The sequence below is a fragment of the Triticum aestivum genome, chromosome 7A (genome assembly GCF_018294505.1).
Source record: "Triticum aestivum cultivar Chinese Spring chromosome 7A, IWGSC CS RefSeq v2.1, whole genome shotgun sequence".
NCBI classification, from domain to species: domain Eukaryota; kingdom Viridiplantae; phylum Streptophyta; class Magnoliopsida; order Poales; family Poaceae; genus Triticum; species Triticum aestivum.
Window position 1 is genome coordinate 684,371,765 of NC_057812.1, and position 19,904 is coordinate 684,391,668.

A 19,904-nucleotide genomic window follows, 5' to 3' on the forward strand; every position below is an offset into this window, starting at 1 on the left:
TCCAAAAATTATGCAAATTTACCACACTGTAGAAAATTTATCAGAGCTTATTTTTCAAAAAGTTTCAACATTTTATCACATTCTGAATTTTCTAGGGAAATTTTGTAACAGCGGTAAACTTTCTGTTTTCAAACAGCAACATGTATACTTGCAAAATAAGCATGGCAAAGGATATCATTGCCACTTTTATTGAAATAAAAGATGCAAAACATTATTCTAAATAACAGAAAGCAAATCCTAACAAAATAAATTGACACTCCAAGCAAAACACATATCATGTGACGAATGAAAACATAGCTTCAAGTGAGGTTACCGATAATGTTGGAGACGAAAGAGGGGATGCCTTCCGGGGCATCCCCAAGCTTAGTTGCTTGGATCTTCCTTGAATATTACCTTGGGGTGCCTTGGGTATCCCCAAGCTTAGGGTCTTGTCACTCCTTATTCTCCTCATCTCGACATCTCATCCAAAACTTAAAAACTTCAATCACACAAAACTTAACAGAACTTCGTGAGATAGGTTAGTATGATAAAGGGTAAACCATTTCACTTTGGTACTGTCAAAGACAAGATTCATAATTGTTCTCACACAATTCCAACTGTAGCATAGCATTTCCACAATTTATATTGAGCAATATAAGCCATAGAAACTAGAAAACAAGCAAACTATGCATTGAAAACAGAATCTGTCAAAAACAGAACAGTTTGTAGTAATTTGTACTCCAACCATACTTATGCTACTCCAAAAATTCTGAAAAAAATATAAAAACCTAGATAATTTGTCTATTAATCTTATGCAAAAAGAATCAGCATTTTATCACGCCTCTGTTAAAAATTGGTATTGTTTTCCTGAGCGCAAAAGTTTCTGTTTTTCAGCAAGATCAAATCAACTATCACTATAAGCCATCCCAAAGGTCTTACTTGGCACTTTATTGAAACGAAAGCAATAAAACATGATTACTAAAATAGCCTAATCGTGTGAACACACAAAACCAATAGGTAAAAGTGTTGGGTTGTCTCCCAACAAGCACTTTTCTTTAATGCCTTTCAGCTAGGCATGATGATTTCAATGATGCTCGCATAAAAGATAAGAGCATCATGAATCACATGGCAATCACATTTAAGTCTAACCCACTTCCTATGCATAGGGATTTTGTGAGCAAACAATTTATGGGAGCAAGAATCAACTAGCATAGGATGGCAAAACAAGCAAACCATCAAGATTTTCAACACATAGAGAGGAAACTTGATATTATTGCAATACCTACAAGCATATGTTCCTCTCTCATAATAATTTTCTGTAGCATCATGAATAAATTAAACAATATAACTATCACATAAATAATTATTTTCATGATGTATAATCATAGAAATTTTATTACTCTCCACATAAGCAAATTTATTATCATCAATAATTGTGGGAGTAAATTCAACAAAATAACTCCCATGTGATTGGAAATTAAAATCATGATGAAAAGTTTCATGTTTATAATTATTCAATATAGCATACGTGTCATCACCATAATCATCATATATTGGGACTTTTTTGTCATAATCAATTGCAACCTCCTCCAAAATAGTGGATTCATCATTAAATAAAGTGACAACCTCTCCAAATCCATTTTCATCAATATAATCATCATAAATAGGAGGCATGCAATCATCATAATAAATTTTCTCATCAAAACATGGGGACTAAAAATATCATATTCATCAAATATAGCATCCCCAAGCTTATGGCTTTGCATATCATTAGCATCATGGATATTCAAAGAATTCATACTAACAACATTGCAATCATGCTCATCATTCAAATATTTTGTGCCAAACATTTTATTGACTTCTTCTTCTAACAATTGAGCACAATTTTCTGAACCATCATTTTCAAGAAAGATATTATAAAGATGATCAATAATATGATGCAACCTCAATTCCATTTTTATGTAGTTTTCTTTTATAAACCAAACTAGTGATAAACAAGAAACTAAAAGTTTCAATTGCAAGATCTAAAGATATACCTTCATGCACTCACCTCCCGGCAACGGCGCCAGAAAAGAGCATCATTGACGGGATGTGAGTGCCGCTTACCTAACCTCCCCAGCAACAGCGCCAGAAAAGAACTTGATGTCTACTACACAACTTTATTCTTGTAGACTCGTGTTGGGCCTCCAAGCATAGAGTTTTGTAGGACAGTAGCAAATTTCCCTCAAGTGGATGACCTAAGGTTTATCAATCCGTGGGAGGTGTAGGATGAATATGGTCTCTCTCAAACAACCCTGCAACCAAATACAAGAAATCTCTTGTGTCCACAACACACCCAATACAATGGCAAATTGTATAGGTGCACTAGTTCGGTGAAGAGATGGTGATAGAAGTGCAATATTGATGGTATAAATATATTCTTATAATCTGAATAAATAAAAACAGCAAGGTAGCAAATAGTAAATGGGCACAAAAACTGTATTGCAATGCTTGAAAATGAGGCCTAGGGTCCATACTTTCACTAGTGCAATCTCTCAACAGTGCTAATATAATTTGATCATATAATCGTACCTCAACATGCAACGAAGAATCACTCCAAAGTTCCTATCTAGCGGAGAACATAAGACGGAATTGTTTGTAGGGTACGAAACCACCTCAAATCTATTCTTTCCGATCAATCTATCCTAGAGTTCGTACTAAAATAACACGAAGCTATTCTTTCCGATCGATGTAACCAAGAGTTCGTACTAAAATAACACCAAAGCAAATTCAGATTCATAATATTCAATCCAACACAAAGAACTTCAAAGAGTGCCCCAAGATTTCTACCGGAGAAGACAAGAACGTGCATCAACCCCTATGCATAGATTACCCCAATGTCACCTCGGGAATCCACGAGTTGACTGCCAAAACATATATCAAGTGAATCAATACGATACCCCATTTTCACCATGAGTATTCAATTGCAAGACATATATCAAGTGTTCTCAAATCCATAAAAGTATTCAATCCGATAACAACGAAATCTCAAAGGGAAAAACTCAATTCATCACAACAAGATAGAGAGGGGAAAACACCATATGATTCGACTATATTAACAAAGCCCGCGATTCATCAAGATCGTGACATCTCAAGAACATGAGAGAGAGAGAGAGATTAAACACATAGGTACTAGTACAAACCCTCAGCCCCGAGGGTGGACTACTCCCTCCTCATCGTGGTGGCCGCCGGGATGATGAAGATGGCCACCGGAGATGATTCCCCCCTCTGGCACGGTGCCGAAACGGGTCTAGATTGGTTTTCAGTGGTTACAGAGCCTTGCGGCGGCGGAACTTCTGATCTAGGTTAACCCCGAGGGTTTCTGGAATTTTTGGGAATTTATAGGGTAAAGAGGGGGTGCAGGAGGCCACCGAGATGGGCACAACCCACCTGGGCGCGCCTGGAGGCCCAGGCGCGCCCAGGTGGGTTGTGCCCCCCTCGGGGCACCCCCCAGGTGCTGCTCTAGCCCATTGGTGGTCTTCTGGTCCATAAAAAATCCACAAAAAGTTTCGCGATGTTTGGACTCCATTTGATATTGATTTCCCGCGATGTAAAAAACAAGCAAAAAACTGCAACTAGCACTGGGCACTGGGTCAATAGGTTAGTCCCAAAAAATGGTATAAAGTTGCTATAAAATGATTGTGAAGCATCCAAGAATGATAATCTATTAGCATGAATACTTCATAAATTATAGATACGTTGGAGACGTATCACCGGGTAATCCGCCTCATGGAGGAGGCAAGCCTCCGCCTCGTGCAGGTGGCAGCGGCCGAAGCCGTTGGCCGCCGCTCCGTCGCTGGGGCGAAGCGCTCGGCCATGGTCATGGCTTGAGAGACGGGGAGAGATAGGGCGTCGGCGGCGAAGAAGAGAGGGGAATCGACAGCGAGAGCGTTGTGGTGAGCAAGTGTGCGGCCAGCGGCGAGGGAAGGTGGCTTTTATAGCGGCGAGTGGGCGGCGAGCGGGCGGCAGCAGTGTGGACGTGTGGCGGGAGGAGGAGGGACGTGCGGAGGTGGCGCCTTCACTGCGCCGCTTGTGAATCAATGGAAGGATGACCGGCGGCAGCTTTGGCATTGATTCCCGTGGGAAACCGAGGCGATGAGGACGACGAAGATTCTCGGCATCGCCCAGTCGCTGACTTAGCGGGTCCACCAGCTTTCGCGCCAAAATCGTTTCGCCCGGCGCCCCCCGGCGCGCCGGGTTCGGCCTGGGTCTGCCGGCGTCAATTTCGGCCCTAACTGGAGAAATTTGGGCTCCTAGGGGCACGATTGGGCCGATTTTTTCTAAATGGCGATAAAAAAAGTGGCCTGAGGGTGCCTGTTGGGGGGGGGGAGGCGAGTGGAAATGCTCTAACCTTCCCTGATTGGGATATCCATGCCCCATAACTTCTGTTCAATACAAACTAACAGATTGCATGCTCCAATATAACAAGATAGCATAGTAGTGAGAATTCTAGGTATCCATGGATTAAATTATACTCCCTCCATCCGGAATTACTTGTCGCGGAAATTGATAAAAATGAATATATCTAGAAATAAATATGTCTAGATACATTCATTTCTCTGACAAGTAATTCCGGAAGAAGGGAGTACGATTAGCTAAAGGTAAGAGGGTGCTAGATATTAGGCACAGTTTATGGGACCCACATACTTTCTAGGATCTATACCAATGTACTGTACAAGGAATTATAGCCCAAGTCTAATGGGAAGCGATTTGTAGCACTAAGGTGCAGGGGCACCCACCTCATTTTTCTTTTGACTTTCACATTTAAATCTACTATATCTTTTAAATCAAAAATATAATTTTTGATTCATTTTTACATTCGTGTTCAAAACTATAAATTTTATTCATTTTTACATTCGTGTTCCAGCATGGATATATCTATAATTTTTGAAATAAGATCACTTTTGAATATGTTTTGACAAGTTTGAAAACTACATCAAGTTTTAACTAATAAAACTTGATAGGAACGAATGATGAATTCACCAAGTTTCTGAAACTAAAATATAAAGCCATGCTGGGAGTCAATCGAGTTTGCGGATCAGGAAGCAATCGTCGTCCGACGACGTGGCCTCTTAAAACTAATTCTTGGAAGATTTGGATGGTCATGTGGGGATGTGGAGGCCGCTTGCGCCAGGCGATGGCCTGTGTGGCTTCTAGTCATGCCGATGGCGCCACACCCGTGGGCGTCGTTCTTCCTTCCTGGAGGGTCGTTGTGGAGCTCTTCGCCCTTGCCCATCCTTGGGGTTCGACGGTTCATCTTCAGGTGGAAGCCTATGGTCCTGCTGCACAGTTGAGTGACGATGTTGTTTTCGCGTCGCTTCCCCCTTGGGGGCATCGTCTTGAAGAGTTGTTCCCTCCTGGGCTGGACGTGCACGACATCACGGTTGACTGAAGCCCAACCGGTGATGCGTGTGGTTTGTGTTGCGACTCGTGCGGCGACGATAATGATGGAGTGTAGAGCTGGGTCACAATTGGTCCTTCTGACATCGACGGTCCAGTGTGCTAATGGGTGTGCATATGTTTGTTTCTCTCTGAGACAGAGAAGTCGGAGTTGCATGTGGCAAGGCCCCTACGGTAGATGACTTCATGAGGGCGGTTTCAGCGAACGGTGCTCTCGGGAGGTTGCGATGGACTAGGTCAGTGTGAGGCTTGCAACTTTCTCACATGATGCGCATAAAAAATTAGAGTTGTCGGTCTCCACATCTCGGTCGATTGTTTGGCTTTGGTCGGCGAGGTCCTCGGATGTCGTTCGTTCGGAGGGGTCTTGACGGGTTGTCAGCGGCGAAGTTGGAGTTTCCTGCTCGGCGAAAGGTGATGACAATGACATTGCAGGTAACCTCAAAGGTGTCCACTCCTTGATGGTGTGTGTGGTCTTGCAGGTGTCAGGTCGGCCAGAGTGCCCTTTTGTATGGGCGTGTCGTATCGGTTTTCGCCTGGGTTTCCGTTAATTAATCAGGCAACTATTTTCTTCTTCATTAATGAAAATGTCAAATCTTTTGCCTCATTTTAAAAAGAGAACATCGACCCTCATGGGCACCGACCGATCATTGTTGCCGCTAAAACAAGCCACCAATGTGTCGCTGTCGATGCTTCCATTATCAGAGCTGGCCTGGCCTTTCCCATGTAGAAAGACTAGTCGACGACCCCTATGAGATAAAACTTGATATGTTTTTCAATGCTGTCGCGTTTCATGGAAACTTGTATCATTGTTTGTGTGATTGATTGACCGAACTACCTTTCACATGTGCACATCAGATGGTCGAGGATTCGGGGTGTGGAAGTTTACGTTGGATTATCGCAAAGTACATCTGTGAAAAAAAGAATTATCGCAAATTTGTCAGGAAGCTCAACCGTAAAAAAAGTTTCCTCAGGGAGCTAACTTCACTTGCCCGAGGATCTACTACAAAGAGTTGGTGTTCGCCGGTGAAATGAAGGCTGGGAATCTGAAGATGTTGGAGTTTTTGCTTAATATAAAGATGCTATAGAAGCTTGTGAGGCGGCTGAGCAGTAAGGACAAAGCGCGTGAGTGAGAAGACAGAAGCCAATTGATTTTATTTTATCTTTTACGGGTAAATACTTGTATTACTCAATCACCCTCCACAGGAAAAAGTTCATTTTAAACCCTGAACTCGTAGAGGTTCAGCGAATCAAACCCTCAAATCGAAATCCACGTCGTTTGCACCCTGAACTATGCAATCCCGGTCTAAATCGAACTCTGGAGTTACAAAAGTTGTCCTTGTAAATCTATATCTATATCTATACCTACTATTAAAGGAAATGGGTATTCTTGGTTTGGTTCAGTCCTTTTCGTTGATTTCGTTTTGTTTTAGCGCACGCTAATCACAAGCTAAGCCATCTGGGCCAGGTACTTGTACGTTGATAGGCCTTCTATGGGCTTGCGTAGAGACCACGAAAAATATCTGGGCCAGGTACTTGTACGTTGATGAGCCTTCTATGAGCTTTCATAAAGACCGCGAAAATTTATTGTGTCAAAATAAATTAACATTGTGGGTTTTAAACAGAGGACATCCTGTCTGGATCTATGGTGTAACAACCAGTGAGCTATGCATCTTTCATGTCTTCTAATCCCACCTCGCTCTTTTACAATGATTCCCACCGGTAAATATATGAGCGGTCCCAGGAATCAACCGACAAATGGTTAAAACAAAAGAGAACGGTCCTCGTGTTTAGGGCGAGCTAATTAAACGAATGAGCTAATTAAAGGATGGATCATGGGCTTAAATAGAATATTTAAAGAATGTGGCTAATTAAAGAAAGGATTATGGGTAAAACCCGTGGAATAATTAAAAGAAAGATTATGAGCTTAAAAATAGAATATTCAAATAGATGGGGCTAATTAAAGAAAGAATTTGAGGTAAAAATGTATGATAATTAAAAGGAAGGATCCGTAGACTTCAATATGGTGGGGCTACTAAATTAGAAAAGGAAGGATTTGATTCCCAACTAAAATGGGTGAGCACGTCATGGTAATGAATGGAAGAATTGTACTTCAATGGAATTAGTGGGAGATTATGTCCGGCAAAGAAAATATGGACGCAACTAAATTGCATCCTATTTTTTATGTTTATTTTGTAGAAGAATGTTGAGATGCAACATGTTCTTCATAATGGATCCGGTGTCGTGGGACATTATGCTTGCACAAAACATCAAATGTTCTCGTTGCAATGCACGGGCATATGTGCTAGTCAACACCTAAAGCAAAATAAGCACAAGGAAAGAATGAACAGGTTCGATTAAATTCCACTAAAGTTTTTTTTTAAAAAAGTGACCCTAATCATGATGGCCAAATTCTCCTTGTTTTTAGCGTTTGCCAAACGGGGATTGCAAAGGATGGCCGGGATTTTTTTTTTGAGACAACGGGCCGGGATTGGTTGCATTGCAAGGCACGCGCGGAAAAAGACTGGGCCGGCCTAGTTCGCTGTCCACTTCGAGCACTACGTGAGGCCCGGCAACCTACTCTGAGAAGCAAACGCAAAAGGAAAAAAAATACAACTTATTATAATTTGCAACTAGCAAAATTCGAACTCCCGACGTGCACGTCGGTGGCTGTTGCCAATATCCAGTAGTTCGACATCATCTAGTTGTGCGCTCCCAGGACGATAGATCTATTTGACCCTTCTTCTAGTTCACGGAAATGAAAATATTCTGTAGAAATTTGGAAAAGTTCATGAATTTGGCCAAAACTTCATGGATTTGAAAAAATTCACGAATTTGAAAAAAAAACTTCACGAAATTTTGAGGAAAAAATCACGATTTTTTTTTCAAAAACCGTCAATTTTGAAAAAAATATCACAGATTTCGAAAAGTACTTTGTTTTTTAAGATCATCATTTTTTAAGAAAAAAAGTTCATGAACCTGATAAATTTTCGTTGATTTTGAAAAAACCTCATCAATTTCAAAAAAAGTTCCCATAGTTGGAGAAAAAAATCATGAATTTGGAAAAGGTTCAATGATTTTCAAAAGTAGTTCATGGATTTTCAAATGAAAACTCCACGGATTTGGAAAAAAAGAAAAATTAAAAAAGAGTCCGTGGATTGGAAAAAGTTCAAGGATTCAAAAAGGTCCACGAGTTTTGTAAAACTGTTCATGAATTTGATTTTTTTTTTGAAAAAGGTCCATGTATTAGACAAAAAAGAAAAGAAAATTTGTATAAGAATCATCTAGCTAAAAAGATTCCACGAACAACATAAAGAAAAAAAGAAGAAAAAAATAAAGTAGTCACAAGAGGTGAGGTGCCCTGGTTGGTTTGTGCGGTTTGCACTGAAAGAGGAGGTTGTGAAATTCAATCATCTTGCACGCATTTTTTAGCAGTGTAATAGAAAAAAAAACAAATGAGCCGGCCCAACGTGGAGGACGGGTACGCAGCGTTTGCACGCATTTTTATTAGTGTAACAGAAAAAAAAAACAAATGAGCCGATCCAGCGCGGAGGACCGGTACACACATTTTTTTAACAGTGTAACCGAAAAAAAAACAATGGGTCGGCCCAGCGTGGAGGACGGGTATACGCTATGGTCAACACTGCCGCTCCCTGGCCCATCAGTCAGATGAGTCCCGTTGACATCTGCCACGTCAGCATTTTTATGCCTGAAAAGGTGTCGGGGTTTAATTTAGACTGATAGTGCATATTTCAGGGTGCAAACGACAGGGATTTCAACTTGAAGGTTTGATTCGCTGAACCTTTACGAGTTCAAGGTTTAAAATTGACCTTTTCTCACCATACTACATTCAGCTTTGCAAAGGTCTACTGATTCCGACGGTCCTGAGGCCAACCAAACACAGTCCTTCTCTCGGTTCTAGCAAGGCTGCCCAAGAAACCATAGTCACTTTTTTTCTTTTGATTTGAAAGAAAAATTCATGGAGTTGACACCCGATCAGTATACTTTTTTTTGATAAAAAAAGATCTAGATCCATTTTTAAAGTTTATCGGTAGTATAATAGTATAAAACATCTTACACATAATAAAAGTTACATCAAGATTCCAAGACCCAATTTGGCCAAAACGAGCCGCCGCGGTCGTCGCTCCCTTATCGATGACAATTGAGAGGAAACATTCCCGTCGACTACGAGGCGTCTACAATGACTTCGTAAAATATCAAGGTGGTATGCCGGCTCATTCTCTCGAAAATGCTCATAGAGATAAAGTCTGTGCGTGTGCGTTCATATGCGTGACTGTATACACGTAGATACGAGCGCTTGCATTTGTGTTGTATTCCAAAAAAAATGAGAAAGGGACTGATCTTGACCTCGGCGTTGGTTTTTCCAACGAAAAATAAGAACATTCTTTTCACGAACTTCCATGACAAAATGATTTAATAGGAGTATTACTTTTGACATTTTTGGAGATAGTAGGCATATTGTGAACTTTGAAGAGAAGACCGTTAAATTGTGCCTCCTTCCCTAAGAAAAGTCTAGGATTTCTCTGTTTCTCGTCGGCGTCGGGGCCGGTCCGCCTCGTCTTCGGTCGTCTTAGGGCCATGGCAGCGCGGTGGATTCCGGACCTTGCCGGCAGGAGGGCTCCGTTTTTTATTGTTCCTTCGAGTTTTGTTATGTTTTTGTCTTCTACTCAGGAAGACTAGAAGGCGGCGGCTCCCTGAAGATGAAATACGATTCTTCCCGCCTAACCCCCGTTCCGGTGGTGTGTCTAGCATCGCCGATGGGCTTGTGAAGGTGTGCGTCCGACGGATATGTCGTTGGTGGATTTGCTCGGATGTGGTCGTAGTTCATCTACGCTAAAGTGTTTTTAGGTTTGATTCTTCCGATCTACGCTACTCTTCATCGGCAGTGGTTGCTGTTCTGCTGCGCTGGTCCTATGGGGTTTTAGTACAACGACTTCCCAATTGTCTATTACGACAAGTTTTGCCGGGCACCTGTGAGATGACGATGACACGCCTTCGGTTCGCCTTAGTGTTTATAGTCACCGCTACGTGGCCTACAAATCTGAATACAAATTTTATTACTTTTAGTGTTCGTTGCAGTGAATTGTCATAATCGGAGATGAATAGATTAAAAAAACGCTCGTAGGAGCGAAGCGGTGCACGCATGCGCGCGCGAGGTTACCGCTGGGCACGACGTCGGGTCGTCGGCCGAGCCCCGGAACCGGCCTGCCAGCTATAGCAGCATTTTCCTTGGTGCCATCGCGTCGTAGGGGGGCCCGTTCCGTTCACGTTCTTATCCTGGCGAGCGAGCCCGACCCAGGCGGGCACTGCCAGCCACTCACCGGGCACGACCACCCCCCCGACGATGACGCTGATCCCGATCTGTAGGCACGCAGCACGCGCCGCTGGTCGCGCACGCAAGTTGCTCCACTCTGTTTGCCGAAAAGGAAAAGGAAAAAAACCGTTCCCTGCCGTGGAGGCTCTCCCGTCCAGGGCACGTGTCTCACGCAGCGGCCCGGAGAGCGCTGCTGCACTCGCCATCAACCCATCTTTTTTCGACAGAGACCGCCACCAATCAATCTCCTGAGTAGTTGATGTAGAATCACGGAGAGCAAGATACGACCTTTCGGTGAGAGAGTAGGCTAGTCTATTTAGGGCGTGGAGTGGGTCTGCCTAGCAAGATGTTCGCGTCCGTGCCTAGCGTTTTGTAAGTATTTTGCTCTCTTCTACTCCCTTCATCCGAAAACATGGTGTTCCTTAAATGGATGTATTTAGCATCAAGTTAGTGCTACATTCATCCATTTGAGAGACAAGTTCGGGACAATTTTTTTTGAACAGAGGGAGTAGTATTTAGGATGTGGAGTGGGTCTGGCTAGCAAGCTTTTTTCCCTTTTCTCGAGTCGAGCACGCAGAGCAAGTTGGAACTGAGCATAATTTGAAACGGAAAAGTGGCATGATTTTCAAACAAACATGTGCTACCGATACCTATGATGCTACTGTGATTTCGAATCCACATACATAAATCATGGCAAACAAGTTGTATTAGAATTTGACCTCGATTCACAGGTTTGGAATTTCGTACCGAGCCGATGCAAGTTCTCCCTCAAGGGTTCGTCGGCGGCTATTTTTTGTGGCGCACTTCTAGGCCGCTGCAACGGCGCCCTCAACTCATCGTGTGTTTCTTCTATGACAAGGAGAAGAACATTGGGCACCTCTTATTTCTCCTGCGCATGATTCCGAAAGTTGTTCTCCTCAGTCGTAGCTCTTCGTTCACATGCATGCCTACCATCGATGCGGTTGCGGTGCGGTGCTCCGAGCATGTGGAAGGGTCTGGGCGCTAGGGTATTCCATGACAGACCGTTGCTACTGATAGTCGCCGCTCACGATATTTGTTGTTGATGCCCTCCTTTGGCGATAGTGTTGCTCGTGCTCTCAATGCTCGGGTTCATAATTCAACAAGGATGGGTTAATGGTTCGTCGCGTGTCACCCCTCTGCCGACGTTCAGGAGCACGACTCCGTCGACCAAGAGAGTGCTTCGAGCTCTAGTGCGTTCGTCTGCACAAGCGTCGAATCGCTTTGACGCGAGCAATGGGATTCACGGGTGTGAGTTAAGAAGGGGCGCGGTCAATGCGGGCGCATGCCTTCTATAGAAACGACTAAAACAAAGAAAAACACCGAGAAACAAATTGAAACCAATGAATTCATTCTTTTTACAGAGTTTGGCATGATTTTTTTTTTTGAAACAAAGGCAAACGAAATTCCAAACCCCAGATCGGAGATTTGCCCCTCTCTCCCTCTCTCTCGTATCTCGATCTGGAAGCAGCGGATCCGAATATTTCTACCGCTGGAGACCAAATCTGATGCCACCCCCGCTGGGGCGCCCGGGCCAATGAGCGGCCGCCGCGTGCCCCGGGGCGTGTCTTAAGATCGGGTAATAAACAATTACTACTACTACTACTACGCGGGGGAGGGGGTGGGACCCACGCCACGCCTGGCCTCTTCATCAAGAGGGGATGAAAATATGAGTCGTGGCTGGAAATCGTTCGTGTCCCCCTTCATCACCACCTCTACGGGGCTCCAGGAAGCGTCTCCAGCCCAGATCGACACCGCCTCCCCCTTCTCCCCACACCGCCGCGCGATCCCATCTGACGCCGCCCCGGCCGACGACCCCAGCACGCCGGCCGCCATGGCGCACGGCGACCGCATGACCACCTTCGAGGAGGGCGAGCGCGAGAGCGAGTACGGCTACGTCCGCAAGGTCCGCGCCCTCTTTTCCCCTTCTCCCCTCCTTCCTCCCCGCTCCGCTCCGCTCCTCCCCCGGCTGGATCGCGGGATCTCTCCCGATCCGCGGACGCGCTCGCGCCGGTTTTGGAAATCCGGGCGTCTCTGCCGCCGGATCTCCCGAGCGCGCGCCCCGCTCGCCTCGACTGCGGCGGAGGGTTCGGCGACCCCGCTCTTCGGCCGTGTGATGATTGTCTGCGAGATTCGTCGAATTGGGCGGCCCGGTTTGGGATTCCGATTGTGTCTGGATCGTGTGATGCTTGGTCGCGCTGCCGGGTCAATGGGGCGCCATTGGATCCTTAGCTGGCCAGGCTAGCACGGAACCAGTGTGGTCGGGCCGGTCTAGATCGCGAGATTGTGCTCCGATGTGCTTCTAACCGAGCACTCCTCCTCGGGCTTTAGTTGGACGCGATGCTTCGTCGATCGATAGTGTGATCTGGAGTGACGTGAAGGGGTTGTCTTACTGGTTCCTCATGAATCGTGTTGCATTGTCTCACCATTGTACTCTGCTGTTCCAGGTCTCTGGGCCCGTGGTCGTGGCTGATGGCATGGGCGGTGCCGCCATGTACGAGCTCGTCCGTGTCGGCCACGACAGCCTCATCGGCGAAATCATCCGTCTCGAGGGCGATTCAGCTACAATTCAAGGTACAGCAGAGCGCGATTTTGCCTCACATTTGCACATTGAGTTTTCTCCACAGGGATGTGCATAACTAAGAAGTTTCTCACATGTTTAATCTGTCTCTGCTGTATGCAGTTTACGAGGAAACAGCTGGGCTAACTGTCAACGATCCCGTGTTGAGAACGAAAAAGGTGAAACGCTAACTGATTTTGATGGGCACTTCCAAAGCCAACTTTTGTTTTACTCTGTTTTAACACGCCATGGCTGGGTTTATGCAGCCTCTTTCATGTGAGTTGGGACCTGGTATTCTTGGAAACATCTTTGATGGAATCCAGGTAAGATAAGTGAAGCAAGCGCACATTCATTATGCTTACCGTGAGCTTCCGTTCTGATGGTATGACTAAATAACCGTCCCATTGCAGCGCCCTCTGAAAACTATTGCTATTAAGTCTGGAGATGTCTACATTCCACGTGGTGTTTCAGTCCCTGCTCTTGATAAAGATCAGCAGTGGGAGTTCCAGCCAAATAAGCTAGGTAATTTACTGTGATAACATGCTACAAAAGATAAGGACGATGTTAGCATGCCTCTACTATGTTTTGTCCAGTACATGAAGATCAATAATTTGGACTTTTGTTTCAGGTGTTGGAGATAATATCACAAATGGAGATCTATACGCTGTGAGTTTGCAGGATCTCTAATTTCCCCTTTTTTACAACTTACTATCTAGCATTCCTGCCTCTTGTTGTACAATCGGTGGATGCATCTTGTTAACTTCTATATGCATCCATTGCTGCCTTGCTGCCTCACAGACCGTATTTGAGAACACATTGATGAAGCACCATATCGCGCTCCCTCCTGGTGCTATGGGAAAGATAAGTTACATTGCCCCTGCGGGTCAGTACAGTCTGCAGGTTAGTAAATGTTACTTAAAGACCTGCTACTTCATTTCTTCTACATAACTTCATTTGACAACCTGTTGCTCTTTTTGCAGGACACAGTGCTGGAATTGGAGTTTCAGGGCATCAAAAAGGAGTTCACTATGCTCCACGTAAAGCATTTCCCCTTCATAAATTTTGGATATGTCATGATTTCACATCTCTTAACGATCATCATATTTCTGCTCTGCAGACATGGCCTGTGCGGACACCACGGCCTGTTGCGTCAAAACTTGCTGCTGACACGCCTCTTCTAACAGGACAGGTATACGAGCTAGCTACTCAAAACAATAATAAAAAGTTATTTGTATTAGTGTCAATATTTATTTGTCAAATGCACCAAACATTGGAAGTGATGTTTCCTGTGCTACTCCGTCAAATCTTGATGCATCTCACATCTATTGTTAATTGGTTTCAGCGTGTACTTGACGCACTGTTTCCCTCGGTGCTTGGAGGAACATGTGCTATTCCTGGAGCTTTCGGTTGTGGAAAAACTGTCATTAGTCAGGCGCTCTCAAAGGTCTCGTGCTATTCACCTCTTGTTGCATAACTGATACTTTAGTTCAGCTCAGGATGTTGGCCTTTAAATGTCTTATAATGTTTTAATTTCTTCTGACTCAAATTACCTTGTACAGTATTCCAATTCCGACACTGTGGTTTATGTGGGCTGTGGAGAAAGAGGAAATGAGATGGCTGAGGTCCTTATGGACTTCCCGCAATTGACAATGACGTTGCCTGATGGACGTGAAGAGTCAGTCATGAAAAGAACAACGCTTGTGGCTAACACCTCCAACATGCCTGTCGCCGCTCGTGAAGCCTCCATTTATACAGGTAACATACAATTGTTGATGTTTTTCTATTTGCATCCTAGTATTCTACTGTTACAGCCTTGCAGGCATGCCTTTCTATCTTACATAGATCCTTTTTTCGACAGCATCATGTTGCTTTTGCAATACTAAAATGAGTGCTTCTATAAATTTTATTTTAACATGGAATTATTGCAAGCCTGTGGTTTCCCTGTTTGTATCTACCTGTATGTACAATTGTAGATACTGGCTAGTTTTAGAATTTCTGGGGCTTCATGGCACAAATTTGAAAACACAACATATAAAAAGTGTAAAAGCAGCGTCCATAGGTAGAGACAGGCGGGCACATCTCTAAGGCGTTATCATTAGTTTTAGTAGAACATTTTGGATATATGCATCTTATTTTAGCATTGATTGTGATTTATTGACTACTTCGTTTTAGAAAATATAGTTTGGTTTATTATGGGAACTTGGTAGCCTACATCTACATCTTGTAGTGAATCGGCCTGAGTGATCCATCGTGTACAGTTTCCTGATAATTTGCTAAAGAGCCATCGTTTTCATGCTTTTCAGCTGATTTTTCTCTATTAACAAGACAATCATGTGTTGTTTCCCCTCTATTCCAGGAATTACTATTGCTGAATACTTCCGTGACATGGGCTACAATGTTAGTATGATGGCTGATTCCACGTCCAGGTGGGCCGAAGCATTGCGTGAAATTTCAGGACGTTTGGTATGATGCTTCCTTCCGTGGCTTCCAATTTCTATCTATTGCCATTTTTGTGACTTATGTTACACTGCTGTATATATGCTCTGGTGCAAAACCTGAATTTGTTCTTATTGATTTCTAAAGTTCTAGCTACTATTCATGATTAAGGTTTAATTTTTTCTCCTTTGTCTAGATCCAGGATTATGATTAGAACTCTTTATTATTTCCCCCTTAACTAAGCTTGTTGACATTAAATAATCTGATGGTAGCGGACAGTATTTGTCAGTTTAAAGAACATTACTGCAAATGCTAGAACAATTTCTTTGCTGCAGAAGTAAAATCATGTCATACATGAAATACTTACTGCTAAGACATTTAACTACCACTAATGTATTATTGAGTTAAAAGTTACTCTTGCACATATGCGTTGATTACAGTTTACTTGCATATTAATGTGATTTTTAAACTAATGGTGTGCTCAATATGCTATAGGCTGAAATGCCTGCGGATAGTGGTTACCCCGCATATTTGGCTTCACGGTTGGCATCCTTCTATGAACGTGCTGGGAAGGTGCAATGTCTTGGCAGTCCAGACCGGACAGGCAGTGTCACAATTGTTGGCGCCGTCTCTCCTCCTGGAGGAGATTTTTCAGATCCTGTTACCTCTGCTACCCTCAGTATTGTGCAGGTAAGGAAACTGTTTGGTTACGAACCTTTAGGTAGTCGTACCTACAGAATTTCCATTGCTTTGTTACTATCAGGTATTAATTAACTGCTCTGAATTGCAGGTCTTCTGGGGACTGGATAAGAAGCTGGCTCAAAGAAAGCATTTCCCATCTGTTAATTGGCTCATTTCTTACTCAAAATACTCCACGGTTATTCCCTAACTTGCCCAGAATTTCAATGTAACTAATGTTAGTGCTCTCTGTTGTACTGACGTACCATCGTCTGCACTGTAGGCTTTGGAAGGATACTATGAAAAGTTTGATCCTGGCTTTATTGACATGAGAACAAAAGCTCGTGAAGTGTTGCAGAGAGAGGATGACCTAAACGAAATTGTCCAGGTATTCATGTTTACCTTGTGTCTCATTTTGTTGCTGAGGATTCATTCCCAAATATGGTGACATACTTTGTTATTGTTAATTTATCATATGAGTAACAGTCATTGGTGCTTTTGTTTCCTGATTTATTTTTAAAATATTACACTTAATAATGCTTTTAGTAGGCAATGAATTGCTCTTCATTCTGTACTTTAATGTTATTTTATATTCTGAAGAGTTCCATATATGGAGAGAATAGATTGGTGCTTTTGTGGTTTGCGGAATCAATTGCGGACACATGCACATCATCATGGGACTAATATTTTCCAATTTGTCAGCTTGTTGGTAAAGATGCACTGGGAGAATCTGACAAGATTACTTTGGAGACAGCCAAGCTTCTGAGGGAAGATTATTTGGCACAGAATGCTTTTACCCCGTGAGTGATACCCTACGATTTTTATGGATATCTTCTAACTGCATAACCATTTGAGCTCTGATCATGATTATTTGTTGAAACAGATATGACAAGTATTGTCCATTCTACAAATCTGTCTGGATGATGCGCAACATTATTCATTTCAATACATTAGCGAATCAGGTAATTGCACTTCCTGTGACCTTTTTAGTGCCTAAAGGCTAATGCTTAGATTGCACAAACAGCATACATGTTTGAACTTGGAAGTATGTATCTTTGAACAATATGTTTCTTCTGTTCCATTGGGAAGGTTGCCCTTTGGTTAAAGTTTGATTTTGCTAAATTGTAATCTAGGGGATTATTGCAGAAATGCTTTATTCTTTCCTTAACTCTTATGGAAGTATCTAATTTCAGTACTTGAGTCATATCAAGTATATATGCCTAAAAAGGAAACTGCTAGTTGTATTTGACCCCAATCGTGTAGCAGCAGATGGCAGTTGCACAAAGCCCCGGTCAAAGGGGATTTCAGTTTAACTACCGTCTAAATAACGACAAAGCATTCAGTCATTCACCTAACTCTGTTTGACTTTTCTTCCCCGCCTCACCGATTTTAGCTTCTATGCGCCCTCATCATGCTAACACTGTCAGCGCTGTGACAGCAATGACAACTTGATGAGCAGACCTGGGCTTAAGTGAACCGTTTATGCTAAGGCCATGGCTAGGCAACTTTGGACTAAAATATATTTTTTACAATCGCACAGGCATGACGTTTAAGCGTAAATTACTTCAAGTATAATATTAACATTGACTAGCCTAGCAATGAGCTGAAACTTGAAACTAAATTCATTCAATAAAGGTACATAGTGCACAAAAGAGAAATAAGGTAGCCAGCTGCCAGCCTAAAAAAAACTTGGACCTTTAGGGAAAAAAATGTGCATCTTATATTGTACAGCTGATATATAGACTATTTATAGACCCATCTAGTATGTAAACTATTTTCATTTACTGGAACCAAGTTTCTTGTATTAGTAGAACTGGTGGAGGTAGGTCCATCATCATAAAGGAAATATGCGAACATGTAAGTTTGCTTCCTAACCTTAATATATGTATGCTTGTTTTGCAGGCCGTGGAGCGAGCAGCCAATGCTGATGGACACAAGATAACCTACGCCGTCGTAAAGAGTCGCATGGGCGATCTATTTTACCGCCTTGTGTAAGTATTCCAGCCTATATTCAAATGGATACTTAATTTGGTGTCTATCTATCTAATAAACATTTAGCAAGAATAAAAAATATCGATACTTTGTTTTTGTACTCAACAGATCCCAAAAGTTCGAAGACCCCGCAGAAGGCGAAGACGTCCTAATCGCAAAATTCCAGAAGTTGTACGACGACCTCACCACCGGGTTCCGCAACCTAGAAGACGAGGCTAGGTAAAAAAGAGAAAGAGGAAACATTGTGTATGGCCACCGTGTAAACAATAAGGAGCACCAAATGCTGTGAACGACTTGCGAGCAATTTGCTTTTGCTTCACCGGAGTTTGTGTAGATGCGAATTACGTTTCAGGATCCCCTCCCCCCTTTTTTTTGCGACAGACAGACAGACTTGTTTTTCCAGGATTTTTACATTGTTTGGTCTCCAGCGCCAGGATGCACGCCATTATTTTTTCACCATGTGTACCATTATTTGTTGTATAAGAAGATTGAACACCGGTGGACATGTTCATAGAGGAATAAGCACGATGTCCATCTACTCGAACATCAATAATGTCTATATTTATATCTATTATTTGCCATTACTCTCCCTCTTGTGCTATTTCATGGTTCGTCAATTAGTGACAATTACCTGCACAAAGAGATCGTGCTTGACATGTTGTGTTAAGTTACTCCCTCAGTCCCTCTGTTCCAAAATACTACTTTCATGGATTATGTTAAAATAATACTTCCTCTGTTTTAAAATAAGTGACTCAAGTTTATCCTTCAGTCAGTATAAAGTTGAGTCATTTATTTTGGAACGGAGGGAGTAGAAATAAGTGACTCAAGTTTATCCTTCAGTTAGTACAAAGTTGAGTCATTTATTTTGAAACGGAGGGAGTAGAAAGGCAGGAACACAAAGTCAGCATTTATCGACGGAGCACAAGTCCAAAAAATGTCTTGTATTTGTGCACAGAGGGAGTATCTAATGACACCAATAACGTCTATATTTATACCTGTTGTGTCAAAAAAAGTTACGGTGCGTGGTTGAAACGGCACGGTGGTGATTATTACTGTCTTTTCTCCCGTCTGGGGGAGACCATTTTGGACGCATGGGTGGGTTCTTGTTGTGAGGAAGCCGGGATGGATGGACGGATTTGGAGCAGCAAGAACGGCGATTGGCGGAGGATCCACCCACCGACCAGGCCAGCCTGAGCGGGCTTTGTCCCTAGCCACACCCCTGCTTGCTTGGACGCTTGCCTGCTCTGCTAGCGGAGCAGCCGGAAGCCACTTTCGTACGTTTTCCGCTGAGGACGGATGGGTGCGTGCGTGAGCCTAGAAAGAAGGAAGCACTCTTCTTGTTTTTGTTTCTGTTTCCGTGGGTCTGCTCTACGTGGATGGCTCGCATTGGCAGCTGGTCCACATGAGAATGTGCATGGGATTGCACATGGGATCCTGTCTGTCAGCCTACTCACCGGCAGCCTTGGAATG

General features: G+C 43.2%; 1 protein-coding gene across 1 annotated transcript; it reads left to right on the plus strand.

Annotated features, from left to right (window-relative positions):
• Window positions 1-12,378: 12,378 nt before the first annotated feature.
• Window positions 12,379-19,018, plus strand: LOC123149306 (V-type proton ATPase catalytic subunit A). Its single transcript, XM_044568937.1, has 19 exons — window positions 12,379-12,674; window positions 13,216-13,342; window positions 13,452-13,507; window positions 13,595-13,651; window positions 13,739-13,850; window positions 13,957-13,994; window positions 14,127-14,228; window positions 14,309-14,365; window positions 14,446-14,517; window positions 14,671-14,772; window positions 14,888-15,083; window positions 15,685-15,791; window positions 16,260-16,454; window positions 16,555-16,641; window positions 16,726-16,830; window positions 17,145-17,242; window positions 17,326-17,404; window positions 18,345-18,433; window positions 18,543-19,018. The coding sequence occupies exons 1-19, from the start codon at window positions 12,438-12,440 to the stop codon at window positions 18,655-18,657; spliced, it is 2,031 nt and encodes a 676-aa protein (XP_044424872.1). The 5' UTR covers window positions 12,379-12,437; the 3' UTR covers window positions 18,658-19,018.
• Window positions 19,019-19,904: the final 886 nt, after the last annotated feature.